Genomic DNA, 13,472 nt, shown 5'->3' on the forward strand with positions numbered 1-13,472 from the left:
ACATTCATTGCCATTCCATAATATCACACAAAGTGTGATTAAAGAACCAATAATGGAAAATAATAAATATTTGTCGCATTAAGAATCAATTTTTCAATCCTTTGGTTCCCATTCCAACATCTTACGACAGAGCCACTGCCATCGTAATTTTTATGAATGATACAATTCGCCATTACCGATTGCATGAATATTGTCGCATAATTTTTATAAGATATGCAACATCCATGTAGAGGAAGCTTACTGTTGTGGATTCCGAACATGACAACAACTACGGGGTTTCCAGATTTGGAAGACCCCTCAGAAGACCTGCTATTATTAATGTTTAGTTTATGTTATTTTTCTGTATGCCACCAGAGGCGCTGTTTACCATAGCCTTCTTGGTGGCCGATATCGGCAATGGCCGATTCTTCTCTAATTTCCCATTTGCCCCGAGCAGACGTCTCTGTAGTAAGTTGAGTCAAATTGAATAAAGTGTCAGTGAAATCATTTTCTCCCTAACCAACGTGTAATCTAAGGTATTAAGTTTAAGTTTATCTAATAAAAGCTTTCCCCTTAGATTAGATTCGTATCATGGTCCTTCGAACCAATTTGATTTGACGAAATCGTAAACTTAGTCGTTTTGGCTGCTTAAGCACTACACTCACACACGTGTTCAGCAAGAAACACGTGTTAAGGAAATTTTTGAGCCACTATCTTAAACTAGTGTAAGGGTTTAAGTCTTTCTTTTACGTTACTAACCAACCATTTCATTCCCCACAGTCAATTTTCAAGAAATCTTGCAATGAATAGAGAGTACGGGCCACTCACTTGGGCTGATACCCAAAAGTTTAACGTAAATTAAGTTTAGAATTTCATACAATCACCCGTTACTAACTTTTCTCAATAGTACCTAAGTAAGATTCAAAGACTAGGATACTTTCATGCGCAAGTTAAATTTGGGGAACGTCCAGCACCTCTTCATTCCTGTCCTACTAGAGAATACCAACCTCTCCCACCTGGTGTTACCATAGATGACAAACTAAATCACTATGAAAAGGGATTCTTCGCCGTAGCAATCAGATATCTGCCCAGACTTGATGCCATCGGAGTTACAAACATCCAGTCAAACACCGATAGAATCAGATATCTGGAATCGTTAAAACCACCACATCTACGGCAGCAAGAACCAGTAGTTCCAGAGGAAAAGATTTATCCGGACATCCGCCTTCCATCAGGACCCTTGGTGCATCCTAAGCAAGAGTTTGGTCCAAAGTTTCATCTAGTGCCCACCAGAAGACATCACCCGTCGCGATTTCCTACGCCTCCTAGACCAACGTACCCTATACGGCAGGTCAGAAACGTTGTTGTTGCCAACTTCTTTTCTGACAAAGCTCGGGTACCAGAGAGAAGAAAAAAAAGTAAAAATACAAATTGAAGATCACGAAGAGGGCCAAGTGGTAACATTGAAGAAAAGGGAACCTGAAGGCGAGTACGTGCTCCAAATTTTAGAAGGGACTACTGAAGAGATACGAGAAAGAAGAGGGAACTACTTGAAGTCAATTAAGAATTCTTTTGCTTCATGTTTTAATTTTGACTATTGTATAATCAAGAAGAATTTTTGTGTTAAAAGAAAGGACAGCTAGCTTTTAGTAAGAGTGGAGGAAGTTTTTATAACTACTCCTTTTGTTGTGTAACTCGTGCGAAATCGCAAAAATACATTCCTTTCGTTTTCCCATCCTAAATCCATTTTCGTGTCGCTTTCTCAGAAAGTAAAAACGCCTTGGGATATCCCACAATAATTGTTTTTCAGAATCATTTTTTTCAGATAGCCTTGTAACTCAGCAACAAGATGGCCACCAAGAGATTAAACCAAGCAGCTATGGTAATGACCATCGACATTTTAGAGAAAGAGCTGCACAAGGACCTGAAAAATTATGACGAAGCATGTGATGAAGAAAGATTGCAAGAAGCCGAAATATCTTTTGAGCTGGCCGACGACAGAATGAAGAGACTCATAACCAACTATCAGTCACTCATCCCACTATTAGAAGCTGAAGCGCAAGAGAAATATCTTCAACAACATGAAGAATTCGTCAACCGATTTCACAAGATGAGCATCGACTGGAGGAGGAGGAGACCAGCTGAGAGCAGACGAAGCCCTCAACAACGAGAACCCATACTTCAAGTCGCTGCGCAGAATGAAGAGGAGACATCTCCAACTACGAAAATGGCACCTGCAACAAATGCACTAACTTTACAGCCAACTCCAAACGTTATGAATATATCACACCTGCTACCCAGGATAGAAATTAGCAAATTTGATGGTGACCTGAGCAAGTGGAGAGATTGGTGGGCGATCTTTCGAACACTAATCCACGAAAACCAAACCATGAGGCCCATTGAAAAATTTAGCAGGCTAAAATTACACATAACGGAGGAAGCTGCTGGTGCGATTTCGTATTTGGACCTGACGGAAGACAATTACAACAAGGCAATAGACATTCTAAACGGGAAATACAACAAACCGAGATCGGTAAAAGCTGACCATTACATTGCAATCACAGAACTAAAAAAAGTAGAACGTCAAGAAGACCACAAGGCCTTTCGACAACTACACGACAAGGCAATGGGTCACGCTTTAAACCTCGGTAACCTAGAGCAGTCTACAGCTCAAAACGAAGCAATTATGGAGATCATCACAAGAAAATTGCCAATGGAATTAATGTCAAGATGGCACGGAAAAACCAAACAGTCACAGAAGACATTGAAAGATCTCTTTAATTTCATTGACTCCATAGCTGAAGACTGGGAATACGTCTATTCCACAGAGAGACACGAAAAGAAGAAAACGAAACCAGAGGCACCAGAAGAAACCACAACGAGTTACATTCGCAACAACACCAACGGCAGCTGAGTTAGCAGTCACAGGGACTGCAACTGAATACCCAAGACATCCAAAGTACCTGAAACAAATGAACTTGTAAAAAAGAAAATGCTTATTTTGTAACGATAAACATCCCCCGACCAAATGTGATGTCACACTAGAGAAGAAAATTGAGCAAGTCAAAAAAGAAAAAGGTGTTGGAAGTGCCTTGGACAAAATCATACGGTGAAAGAGTGTTGGAGTATAAGCAAGTGCTACAAATGCGGAAAAGATCACCACACGGCCATCTGCAACAGGGCAGTTAATCCGAAATCGGTGACGGCAACAGTAGCTGCGTCTCCAATGTTAAAGGTAGCAGATGACGCTCCTCTTTCAATAGAAAACGCCTATTTGGTGGCGTATACGTCCAAACGGCAACAGTAATAGTGGAAGGCCCGAAAGGATGGCTGAAAGCTATTGCTTATATCGATCAAGGATCGAATGCAACCTTAATTCGAAGCGAACTCGCTCAAACTCTAGGACTACAAGAAGTCGGGAAGATCAATCTGAAGCTGCAAGCAGTGGGACACATGCATCCAGAAAAAGAACGGAGCGTAAGAAAGTTGCGACTTCGAGGACTCATCCCACAAGCCGAAGAGATTGAATTGGAAGCGATCGAGCAGCCCGAAATCGGGAAGGTTGCTGGATCAAAAAAGACAGAATTTGTCAGCGAACTCTGGAGTCAAGGATACCAACTCGCAGATGACAGAATTCTAAGCGGAAGAGCAGGACCGTGCCAAATCGACGTCTTGATCGGAGCGAATCAAGTCTGGAAGGTTCTTGGCTCAAAACAGATCGTCTCGAAAACGGGTATTCGAGCGATAGAAAGCAAATTTGGATGGTTGTTACTTGGGCAAGATGAGACAGTTACGACATCGTCTAACACGGCAATCGGCTTTCTCTTAAAAGCCAAACAAGGAACACCAGAAAATTTGGAAGCAGAAACAGACCCGAAAACTGACGAAATAGATTTCGCCAGATGGTGGAAGCTGGAAAGCTTGGATCCACTCGAGAAAATTCCACTATCCATACAGTGGAAATCCTATTCAGACACCATCGTTCAAGATGAAGATGGACATTACGTAGCACCACTCCCATGGAACGAGAACAAGATACGTCTGAGCAAGAATGAAACCATGGCAGAGGGTCAAGCAAAGGCGCTTATTAGAAGAATGGACAGAGATAAAGAAATGAAGACTTCTTATGAAGCCGAATTCGGCAAACTAAAAGTTTCTAAATTCATTTCAAGAGCAGATACATCTTTTGGTGGTATCTACACTATCCTGCCCAATCATCCGGTTGTGAGAAGAGACAAAACAACCAGCAGAGTTAGGCCTGTTTTCAACGGTTCAGCGAAACCGAAAACAGGTTTCAGCGCCAACGACTGCCTAGAAGAAGGCCCCAATCTAAACCCGGACATTCTCGACGTGATGTTACTGTTTAGGCTCAACCCAATCGCCTGGACAGCTGATATCAGACAAGCCTTCCTCATGGTGAAGCTACTGAAAGAAGACGCGGAAGCGCTACGATTCTACCTAGAAGACGAAGACGTCCCAGGATCGCTGCAACTATACAAATGGAACAGGCTTCCATTCGGACTCACATGTAGCCCGGCAGTGCTAAGGACCGTCTTAAAGAAACACTTGGAGTCCTATGAAGGCGAGCTAGCGGAAAGCAGTCAACAAATCCTACGCCACCTATATGTAGATGACTATTTGTCAAATGCGTCTACATTAGAAGAAGCAATGGCCGTAATCGGAACTGTTCTAAAGCTTTTTGCAGACGCAAAAATGGACCTAAGAAAATGGGTGACAAACAACAGTGAGCTGCGAAGATATCTACTAAAACAAAATTTAACAGAAGACTCAGCCAATTCACACTCGTGTCTGAATCTAGACCCGCAGAAAGTGCTTGGTGTAAGGTGGAATACAAGCACGGATTGCTTTTATTTCAAGTCGGATGTGATAGTAGACGCAGCTACAAAAGTGAAAATTTTAACGAAGAGATCCTTCGCCAAAATTTCAACCAAATTGTTCGACCCACTTGGATTAATTGGACCCGTCACACTACAATTCAAGCTTTTATTTCAAGAATTGTGGCAAATCAAGATTGGATGGGACGATGAAGTACCCAAAGAGACGGAGATCCAGTTCAGAGATATAGTAGAAGACCTCAAATCAATTGAGAAAATACAAGTGCCAAGAATGATTTCTTTGGCACCAAACAAACACATGCAAGAGTTGCACATATTTTGTGACGCTTCTACAAAGGCATATGGTGCAGTGGCTTACGCGAAATCGCAATATCCAAATTTCGTCCGCCTAATTTGTTGCAAGACAAGAGCAGCGCCACTTCCGAAGAATGAAGTATCGCTACCGAGACTAGAATTGCTTAGTGCCGAGCTCGGTAGCGTATTAGCTGAAAGAATTGTCAATGCAATTGACAAGGTCGAATGGAAAGTGCACCTATGGACAGACTCGATGGCAACGTTAGGGTGGATAAAAGGTGAGCCAACCCGTTGGAAACTATTTGTCAGAAACCGAGTTGAGGCAATTAGAAAAATGTCCAACCCAGAACAATGGAGACACTGCCCTGGGAAAGACAATCCAGCAGACTACGCATCAAGAGGAACCACTGTCAAGAAACTGATTGCGGCTTCTTTTTGGTGGGGAGGTCCGTCCTGGCTGATTTACAACGAAAAAGAATGGCCGCAACAAGGAAACCTGACATCAGAAGAAATACAGTCGATGGAGATTGAGACAAGATCCAAGAAAAGAATCGAAAGTCTTGCAGTTAGCAGCACACTGGATTGGTTCGACGTATTAGCAGCAAGAGCAAGCAGTTATCTGCGGTTTTTACGAACAATTGCCTGGATGTTTAGGCTTTTCAGAAAGGAGTCGCTCGGTAAAGCAATTGAAACGGTCAGAGGAAAGGAAATACCATGCCTTTCTGTCCGCGAAATCGCCACCGCCGAAAACTTTATTTTGAAGTTTATTCAAAAAAGGGCATTTCCAGAAATCTACGAATCACTTCAAGATGGAAAGCCGCTTGGCAACATGCTATGCAACCTAGAAACCCTAAGACCTATTTGGGATGCGCAAGACAAACTAATTCGAGTGACTGGACGAGTTGGTCCAGCTCTAAAGGAACTGCTGATAGACCCGCCGATTCTTCTCCCAGCAAGCGAGAAGATTGTGGACATGATGATCCAGTATCATCATGTCAAACGGAAACATGCCGGTGTCCAAAACACTCTGACGTTCTTACGAAATCGGTTTTGGATAATTCGTGCCCGCCAACGGATAAAAAGTGTAATCAAACAGTGCGTGAAGTGTCAAAAGGTGCAATCGCGTCCCTTCAACGAAGAAACAGCTTCAATGCCCTTGGATCGTACCAAGAGAGCACAACCCTTTGAAGTTATCGGGATTGACTACTTCGGACCGATGTATGTCTTAGAAGAAGTCATCCTAATAGAAAAGGACAGTGAAGGGAACGATGTCGAGAAAACTCGTATAGGAGAGAAAAAAGTGCATGCGTGTTTGTTTACTTGTGCCGTCACAAGAGCTGTGCACTTGGAGCTCGTGACCGACTTAACCGCCCAGACTTTCATGCACGCGTTGAGAAGAATGATGTCACGTAGAGAGGATTGCAAAATCATCTACAGTGACAACGCGTCAACATTCACATGTGCGGCAAAACTGATATCAGAAGATCCTACCCTAGCTAACTGGTTGTCAAGCAAGGGTATTACATGGAAGTTCTCCCCCAGTCTAGCTCCATGGTGGGGCGGGTTTTGGGAGAGAATGGTGCGCTCCGTGAAAGAACCATTAAGGAAAGTGCTGGGGAAAATGAAAGTGAGCTACGACCAGCTTCATACTATTATGGTCGAAATCGAAGCTATCGTGAACTCACGTCCTCTCACTTATGTGTCTGGAGACGCACAATCGTTTGAAGTGTTATCTCCGCAAAAACTGCTGACTGGAAGGCAACCTGGTGCCACAACAGAGTCACCCGACTCTACGAAAATGAGCCGAGACGAACTTATCGAATTGGATAAGAAAAGACGCGAGAACGCACTAACATGGTGGAGGCTTTGGCAAGACTCGTACCTGTCCGACCTCAAGGGATTTTACTGTCGCAAGGGCAAGGGTACAAGAATTCCACGTGTTGGCGAAGTCGTCTTACTAAAAGAGCCTAACATTAAGCGAGTTTCATGGCCGACGGCCATTGTAATTTTTAGGCCGATCGACACACCAGTACGAAGCTGAAATCGGCGTAAAGGAGAAAACTACTTCCAAGAAGAAGAAGCCAAGAAGAAATTGGAATTACGATCGAACATGACAACAAATGAAATATTTTAGAGGCATCCAGAATTTTTATAGCAGACGTCTCTGTAGTTGATATCACAAGTCTGTCATTCTGTGTCATAGAATGTTTAAAAGTATCTCACAAAATGAAACAATTAGGCAAAGCAATCTGTTCATATTCTACAATTTGAGTTGAACCATCAATCTTCGGGTTGACAATCCAAAGTCCTACGACTATACCACCGCTTACATATTGAAGCAAGAAAATATAATACTTATTACTTAATATTTAGTACGTGGCGTGCTATCCCAAATTAGCGTCATGGGAGCTAATGTAAAGAAATATAAGAATTGCTATCCCCCATTAGATAAATATTGTCACATGATTTTCACAAAATATTCAACAGCCATATAGAGAAAACTTCAAAGAATCTATTGGTCCTAATGTTTTTGATATTGTTTTAGTTTAAGGTATCTTTAGCGATTTAAAAATATCTCATAAAAAAGGGGATAGTTCAAAAATTTGGAAAAAGAAATTGTAGTGCCCAGACGGTATGGAACCATTCTCCTATAGCATCTCGAGCAACACAAAGTTGAAAAGCGTAATATGTCCTCTAGTATGTAGTCTGCTGTCCCAAATTAGCGTCATGAGACCTTATGTAAAAAACATAAAATTGCAATTACCGATTAGATGTATAATTTCGCATGATTTAAATAAAACATTCAATAGCCATGAAGAGAAAACTTAAACGAATCTTTTGATCCTAATATTATTGATAATGTAGTAGTGTAAGGTATCTATAATGATTTACAAATATCTCATAAAAAAGGGAAAAATACGGGAATGAGGAAAACGAAACTTGAAAATAGTGCCTTGACAGTATAGAACCAATATCGTTTACGGTGGCAATCATACGTCTTACAACTATGCTATGGTTGAGGAAATATTGTTAAAAAGCATAACATGTCTTGTTGTATGTAGTTTGCTGTCCCAAATTAGTGTTACGGAAGCTTGTGTAGAAAACATAAGAATTACAATCCCCCATTAGATAAATATTTTCACGTGATTTTCCTAAAACATTCAACAGCCATGTAGAGGTAACTTAAATCAATCTATTGATACCAGTATTGATGATATTGCTTTAGTTTAAGGTGTTCTTAGTGATTTCAAAATATCTCATCAAATAAGAAAAAATTGTAGTAGATGTACCATACGGTATAGAACCGTTAGCCTTTTGGTTGTCAATTCAACATCTTACGATTATGCTATGGTGCAAAATAAAATGCTAAAAGCATAAAGTGTGCATTTCAGTATGTAGAATGCTGTCCTAAATTAGCATCACGGGAGCTTATTTAAAAAATAAAAAAATTTCAATCACCGATTAGATGCATATTTTCACATGATTTTCATAAAAATATTCAATAGCCATGTAGAGAGAACTTAACTGAATCTGTTGTTCCTAATATTGTTGATATTGTAGTAGTGATTTAGAAATACCAGTGATTTAGAAATGGAAAAATGAGGATTATTAAATTTCAAAATAGTTCCTTGACAGTCATAGAACCATTACCCTTTAGGATGGTAATCAATAATAAAATGGTTAACAAAATTCATTTGATAAGCATAACATCTCTTTTTGTAATTAGGCTACTGTCCCTAATTAGCGTCATGGGTGCTTATTTAAAAACATAAGAATTTAAAGCATTAGTTATAGGTATCAGGTAACAGCCCTGTAGTGAAAATTTAAGCGAATCTATTAATAGCAATATTTGTTGATATTGCGTTTGTTAATTAAAAATAATAAATAGATATTAGCACATGAGCCGCAACGGGTTTTGAACCACAAACCTTCGAGTTAGTACTCCAATACTGTATGACTAGGCCACTGTTGTCTACTAATAAATACACAGCCTACCATCGTTGTTTGCTTTATAGTCTGCTGTCCCAATTAGTGCCATTGGTGCTTCTGTAAAAAATATGGAAATTGCAATCACAGGATAGATGAATATTGTAAGCTGGCTAAGGTGCGAACTTTCCGATTTATAAACGGAATTTAGGCGAACCCTGTGATGTCCATATTAATTGGAAAAATGTTAGTTTTGGATGATTAAAATGAATTAACTATCTCTCTTGAATAAGAAAGAAAATCGTATGGTTTAAAAAAATGAGCTGAAATGTATAAAGAATGAATTATAATCGGTCGCTATACAGGGTGGAACCACCGACTTTCAAATTTGTTTGCCAAAGCTTTATGGCTGTGCTATGAACATGTTACAATTACTTCGTATACAACTTATCCTTAGTCTGCTGTCCAGATTTGGCGTCATGGGAGCTGTTTGAAAAATATATCACATTATTTTTTGTTTTTTACCGTTGAACCTATGGTCTATTGGCTACTTAAAGAGCGAAGTGTTTAATACGATCTTAAAAATCAATACTTTATGTGTTTGGGGTGAGTTTCGATCACAAGTTACCAGGCCAGAAAAATTGATGTCTCGTTTTGACAGCTCATTGTTTTGGTTATTGAAACATACATTTCGCTATATTTTTTATTGCACCTTCTTCGGTGTCTTAAGCTATTCGATTCAGAATTAAAAACTGAATCGAACGAATAAATTAGTTTGGAAAAATAAGACTGATCAGATTAACATAAGTGTCCAATGGTTTTTGTCCGAAATTAGCAGATCGGCTTTACACACATTCCCCATAAGAAAGAGTGTTAACCCAAACGCTGTCCCAATTCGCTTTTTTACCCTATATAATAATACTAATACGAATTTATTATTTTATTTTTAGTTTTTGGTTTTATTAGTTTTTTTCTTTTTGTTTCTGTTGTTTGCGTAGAAAATAAACTGAGCGGTAAGATGGAGAAAGTTTCAGATCTTGGGATGATCAGGACATGATAGCTACCCTTAGTTTTTTATCTTTAGAGGAACGAATCCGTCGGACATTCGCTGGTAAAAATGTAATGTGAATAATCATAATATAACGCTAAATTCTTCGTATTCACTTGTTTTCATAGTGAACACTGTTTAATTAATTCATTCGTGCTGTGTTTCTTATCTTACATTGAAAACCATGCTCTATAAGACAAATGATTTCCGTTGGTAAACTTTTTAAAATAACGTTTTAACTGCGCTGCCCATTCATTGGAGGTTGGACCATAAGCTAGGAAACATCGTTAACCACAAGGATTATATTGGTTGCAGATAGAACCATGCCACGTCGAAAAATCGTTAAATGAATTTTATTTCCTGGTAGATTTAGGAATAAATCAATTTGAAAAAGGTAAGAAACAATAAAAAAAATAGCAAATGACAACAATCTTCTGTTCTCTGTTCTTAATCTGTTCATTTTTTTGCTAAGTGTCTCAGTGGACAATTGGATTTCTAAGCTAAGATTCCAATTAAGTAAAATAGTATTAGTGAACACAAGGTTCACCGTTACTTTGTTAAGGCGCCAGACTTAATTGCTGTCTCTGTATAGGGACGTAAGTTCGATCCTCATATCTGGTAAACATAAGTTTGCTACAATAGACGACTAACGCTAAATTGCATCTATATCCTGGTAAATTAACGATTGGATTTCTGTTATTAAATCTTTCGCAACCATGTGCTGATAATACTTTACACAATTATTTGATTGCTGAAGATATATTAATTGATTAGCCTAGATGTTAAGGCACCAGACTTCAGTTTTCGTTTCTTCATAGATACGTAAGTTGGATTTTCACACGTTGATCTTAAATGTATTGTTTAATGGTTGTGTACAACTGGAAAGAAAGTTTGTCAATTAATTCTTTGCCATAGCAGCTCATTACGTTATTAGTCTAATACTGAACCTGAAAATAGTTTGATCTTCAATGTTTTTTACTCCACCTTTATTGCATATGACGGTGCGGCAAAAAATCCTTAAGGTGCCAGCTAACTTAAGTTCTTGTGTCCAATAAAATACCAACTCAATTGATAGGTTCGTCCCCAAATATTGAAATAGTTCGTGAGTCATCGTTCATCACACCTGGTAACCACTAGTTTTTAGTCACGAGAATGGTAAATGACAGCAATCTTCTCTTCTATCGTAGTCTGTTCATTTTTTTTAAGATGTCTCATTGGACGATTGGCAAAAATTCTTGGCTTGGAAAATGACCAAACTTACGGAAAAATAGTTTGTTATTGACACACCCACATAGACCGCATTTGGAAGAGTGCGAAGAAACTCAAAACTCTGCAATCCTGTTCCATGAAATTTGGCATAGGGAATCGGCTAGTCACCGTCGAGTCTTAAATACAGTCGTCGCCGAAGTAACAGCCCTCTGAATGCACGGCAACTGATCCATGTTAGCCTTGAAGTGATCGTAAATGCTAAACCAGTTTCATACCTGTTCGTCCAACAAGATAGCATATTTTAAAGTCACCTGGTATTCTTCAACAACGTTCTGGGAAGCTTCCAAGAAGAAGATGTGCAGTGTGGAGTGGCAACTCGACTGAATGTGAAATTTCACCTTGTGCTTTTTTAAAAGTATGAATTGCAATACAATTATACTTTACACATGCTGTAAAAATTAAACTGTAACAAAACCTGAAAAAAAACTGTAAAAAATTAAATCATCATGTTTGAACCAATCTTTGTTTTGGAACTTATGTCTTACAAAAGCCTTCGAATCCCGTTTTCTGGGACTTTTCACCAGCAATATATTTAGTTTCCGATGCAACAAATATTTAACCTTCAACTAGGATGGGAAGCGATACTCCGAATAATTATCGGTATCGTGGTACTAAATTTTCACAAAAAAAATCGCGATAGTATTTTCAAGTATTGCACACACTACTGATACCAATACTTTTATTTTTATCAACGCAATCTAGGATTAAAAGCTATTACCAAGGTAATATTTCGATAGACCAGTCAATATTTCAGATATCCCCGTTTTTGGGACTTATGCTTTGATTTACCAATTGATCATTTTGAGTTTTTTGCAACCAATAATAAAAATACATTAACAGTATATTGTTCTTTCATTTCCTTTATTCTTTTTTCGTATTCCAAATCGTTGTTTGCTTTTCAAAGCAACATTTTTCAAAATTTGTATCGGAAAGACGATTTTCGTTGGGCTGAAAATGCTTCCTTCGGCACTGAAAAGGTTTTCGACCGAAGCCGAGAAGGCAATGGTGCGTCATATTTAATAAATATCAATTTTAATGTACCATTTGACGGATCTCCTAAGAAAAAACAACTTCACCGCAATTATCTTTAGAAGTTGAAACGCTGAGTGACAGAAAAAAAATTTCTTCCTTTTGATATGAAAAATAATAATATTCATAGCGAGACTTTTACCCGAAGCTAGTTCTTGAGCGAAACTTTAATAATTCTTTACAAGTTTTTTATAGCAGATGACTTGCCAGTCTCAACTAACCAATTCAGCTTGATGTTCATGTGAGCAAGTGCAGAGAGAACTAGTTCACCGTCTTCAAAGACACGAGAAAAAGGAGTTTCCAGTGCTGACAATAGAAGAAATATATGATTTACAATGAAAGATACCACCGTTTTCTTTTAAATCAATGGTCTTCTTTTTCAAAATAGTTGATGTTTGAAGTAGGTATCCTGTGGACACTGTCAAGTCCGATTGAAAGACATCTAGCGCTTCTACTAGTAGCGTCATGGTCGTCACATATTCCTTGGTGCAATCTTTCTCCGTATTGGATTTTGAAGCGCTCGAAAACATACTTCAAATTTTGTTTTTTATTCTTCATAAAATAGTTAACTCTTTCAACTGCATCAAAGAAAGCATTCCAGCGTGTTGCAGTAAGAATGATGAACATTAACAATTTGGCTTCAAAGACATAGGATGACTTGGAGCTCCTGCTTTGTTTGTTACAAAGAATTTCAGTTTTTCTTCTGTGGATTCCTTTAGTTTTTTTCACTTTTGGTTTCCAATTTTCAAAAGCAGGTTCAATGTGTAGCTAGCGCATCGGTGATAAGTGTGAAGAGAGTAAATATCGTTGGCGCTTCCCTTTTCCTCTTAAGTAAGCGAAGAATTTTATGGATGTGGTCGGGCTGTGATAGATACAACGTTCTTTTCTGGTGATCTGACAGAAATTCCCCTTGATGATGACGTAAATACAGGCTTCGATCAGAAGCGCTTGGACGAAGACCAAACTTCCTTTGGAAAGTGTCGAAAGTGTGATTCCATATTCGATATGCCTGTTTAAGGCGTTATAAGCATTTGTGCAAACGACAGTCCAAATCCTCCTGTCCCGCAGAA

The 13,472-nt window shown here is 38.9% G+C and overlaps 1 protein-coding gene across 1 annotated transcript; it reads left to right on the top strand.

Annotated features, from left to right (window-relative positions):
- Positions 1-3,432: 3,432 nt before the first annotated feature.
- On the top strand, positions 3,433-7,170 carry LOC130697279 (uncharacterized). The gene has a single exon (XM_057520209.1). It carries the CDS (start codon positions 3,433-3,435, stop codon positions 7,168-7,170), a length of 3,738 nt encoding a protein of 1,245 aa, XP_057376192.1.
- Positions 7,171-13,472: the final 6,302 nt, after the last annotated feature.

The sequence above is a fragment of the Daphnia carinata genome, chromosome 9, assembly GCF_022539665.2.
Source record: "Daphnia carinata strain CSIRO-1 chromosome 9, CSIRO_AGI_Dcar_HiC_V3, whole genome shotgun sequence".
In the NCBI taxonomy this organism is placed as follows: domain Eukaryota; kingdom Metazoa; phylum Arthropoda; class Branchiopoda; order Diplostraca; family Daphniidae; genus Daphnia; species Daphnia carinata.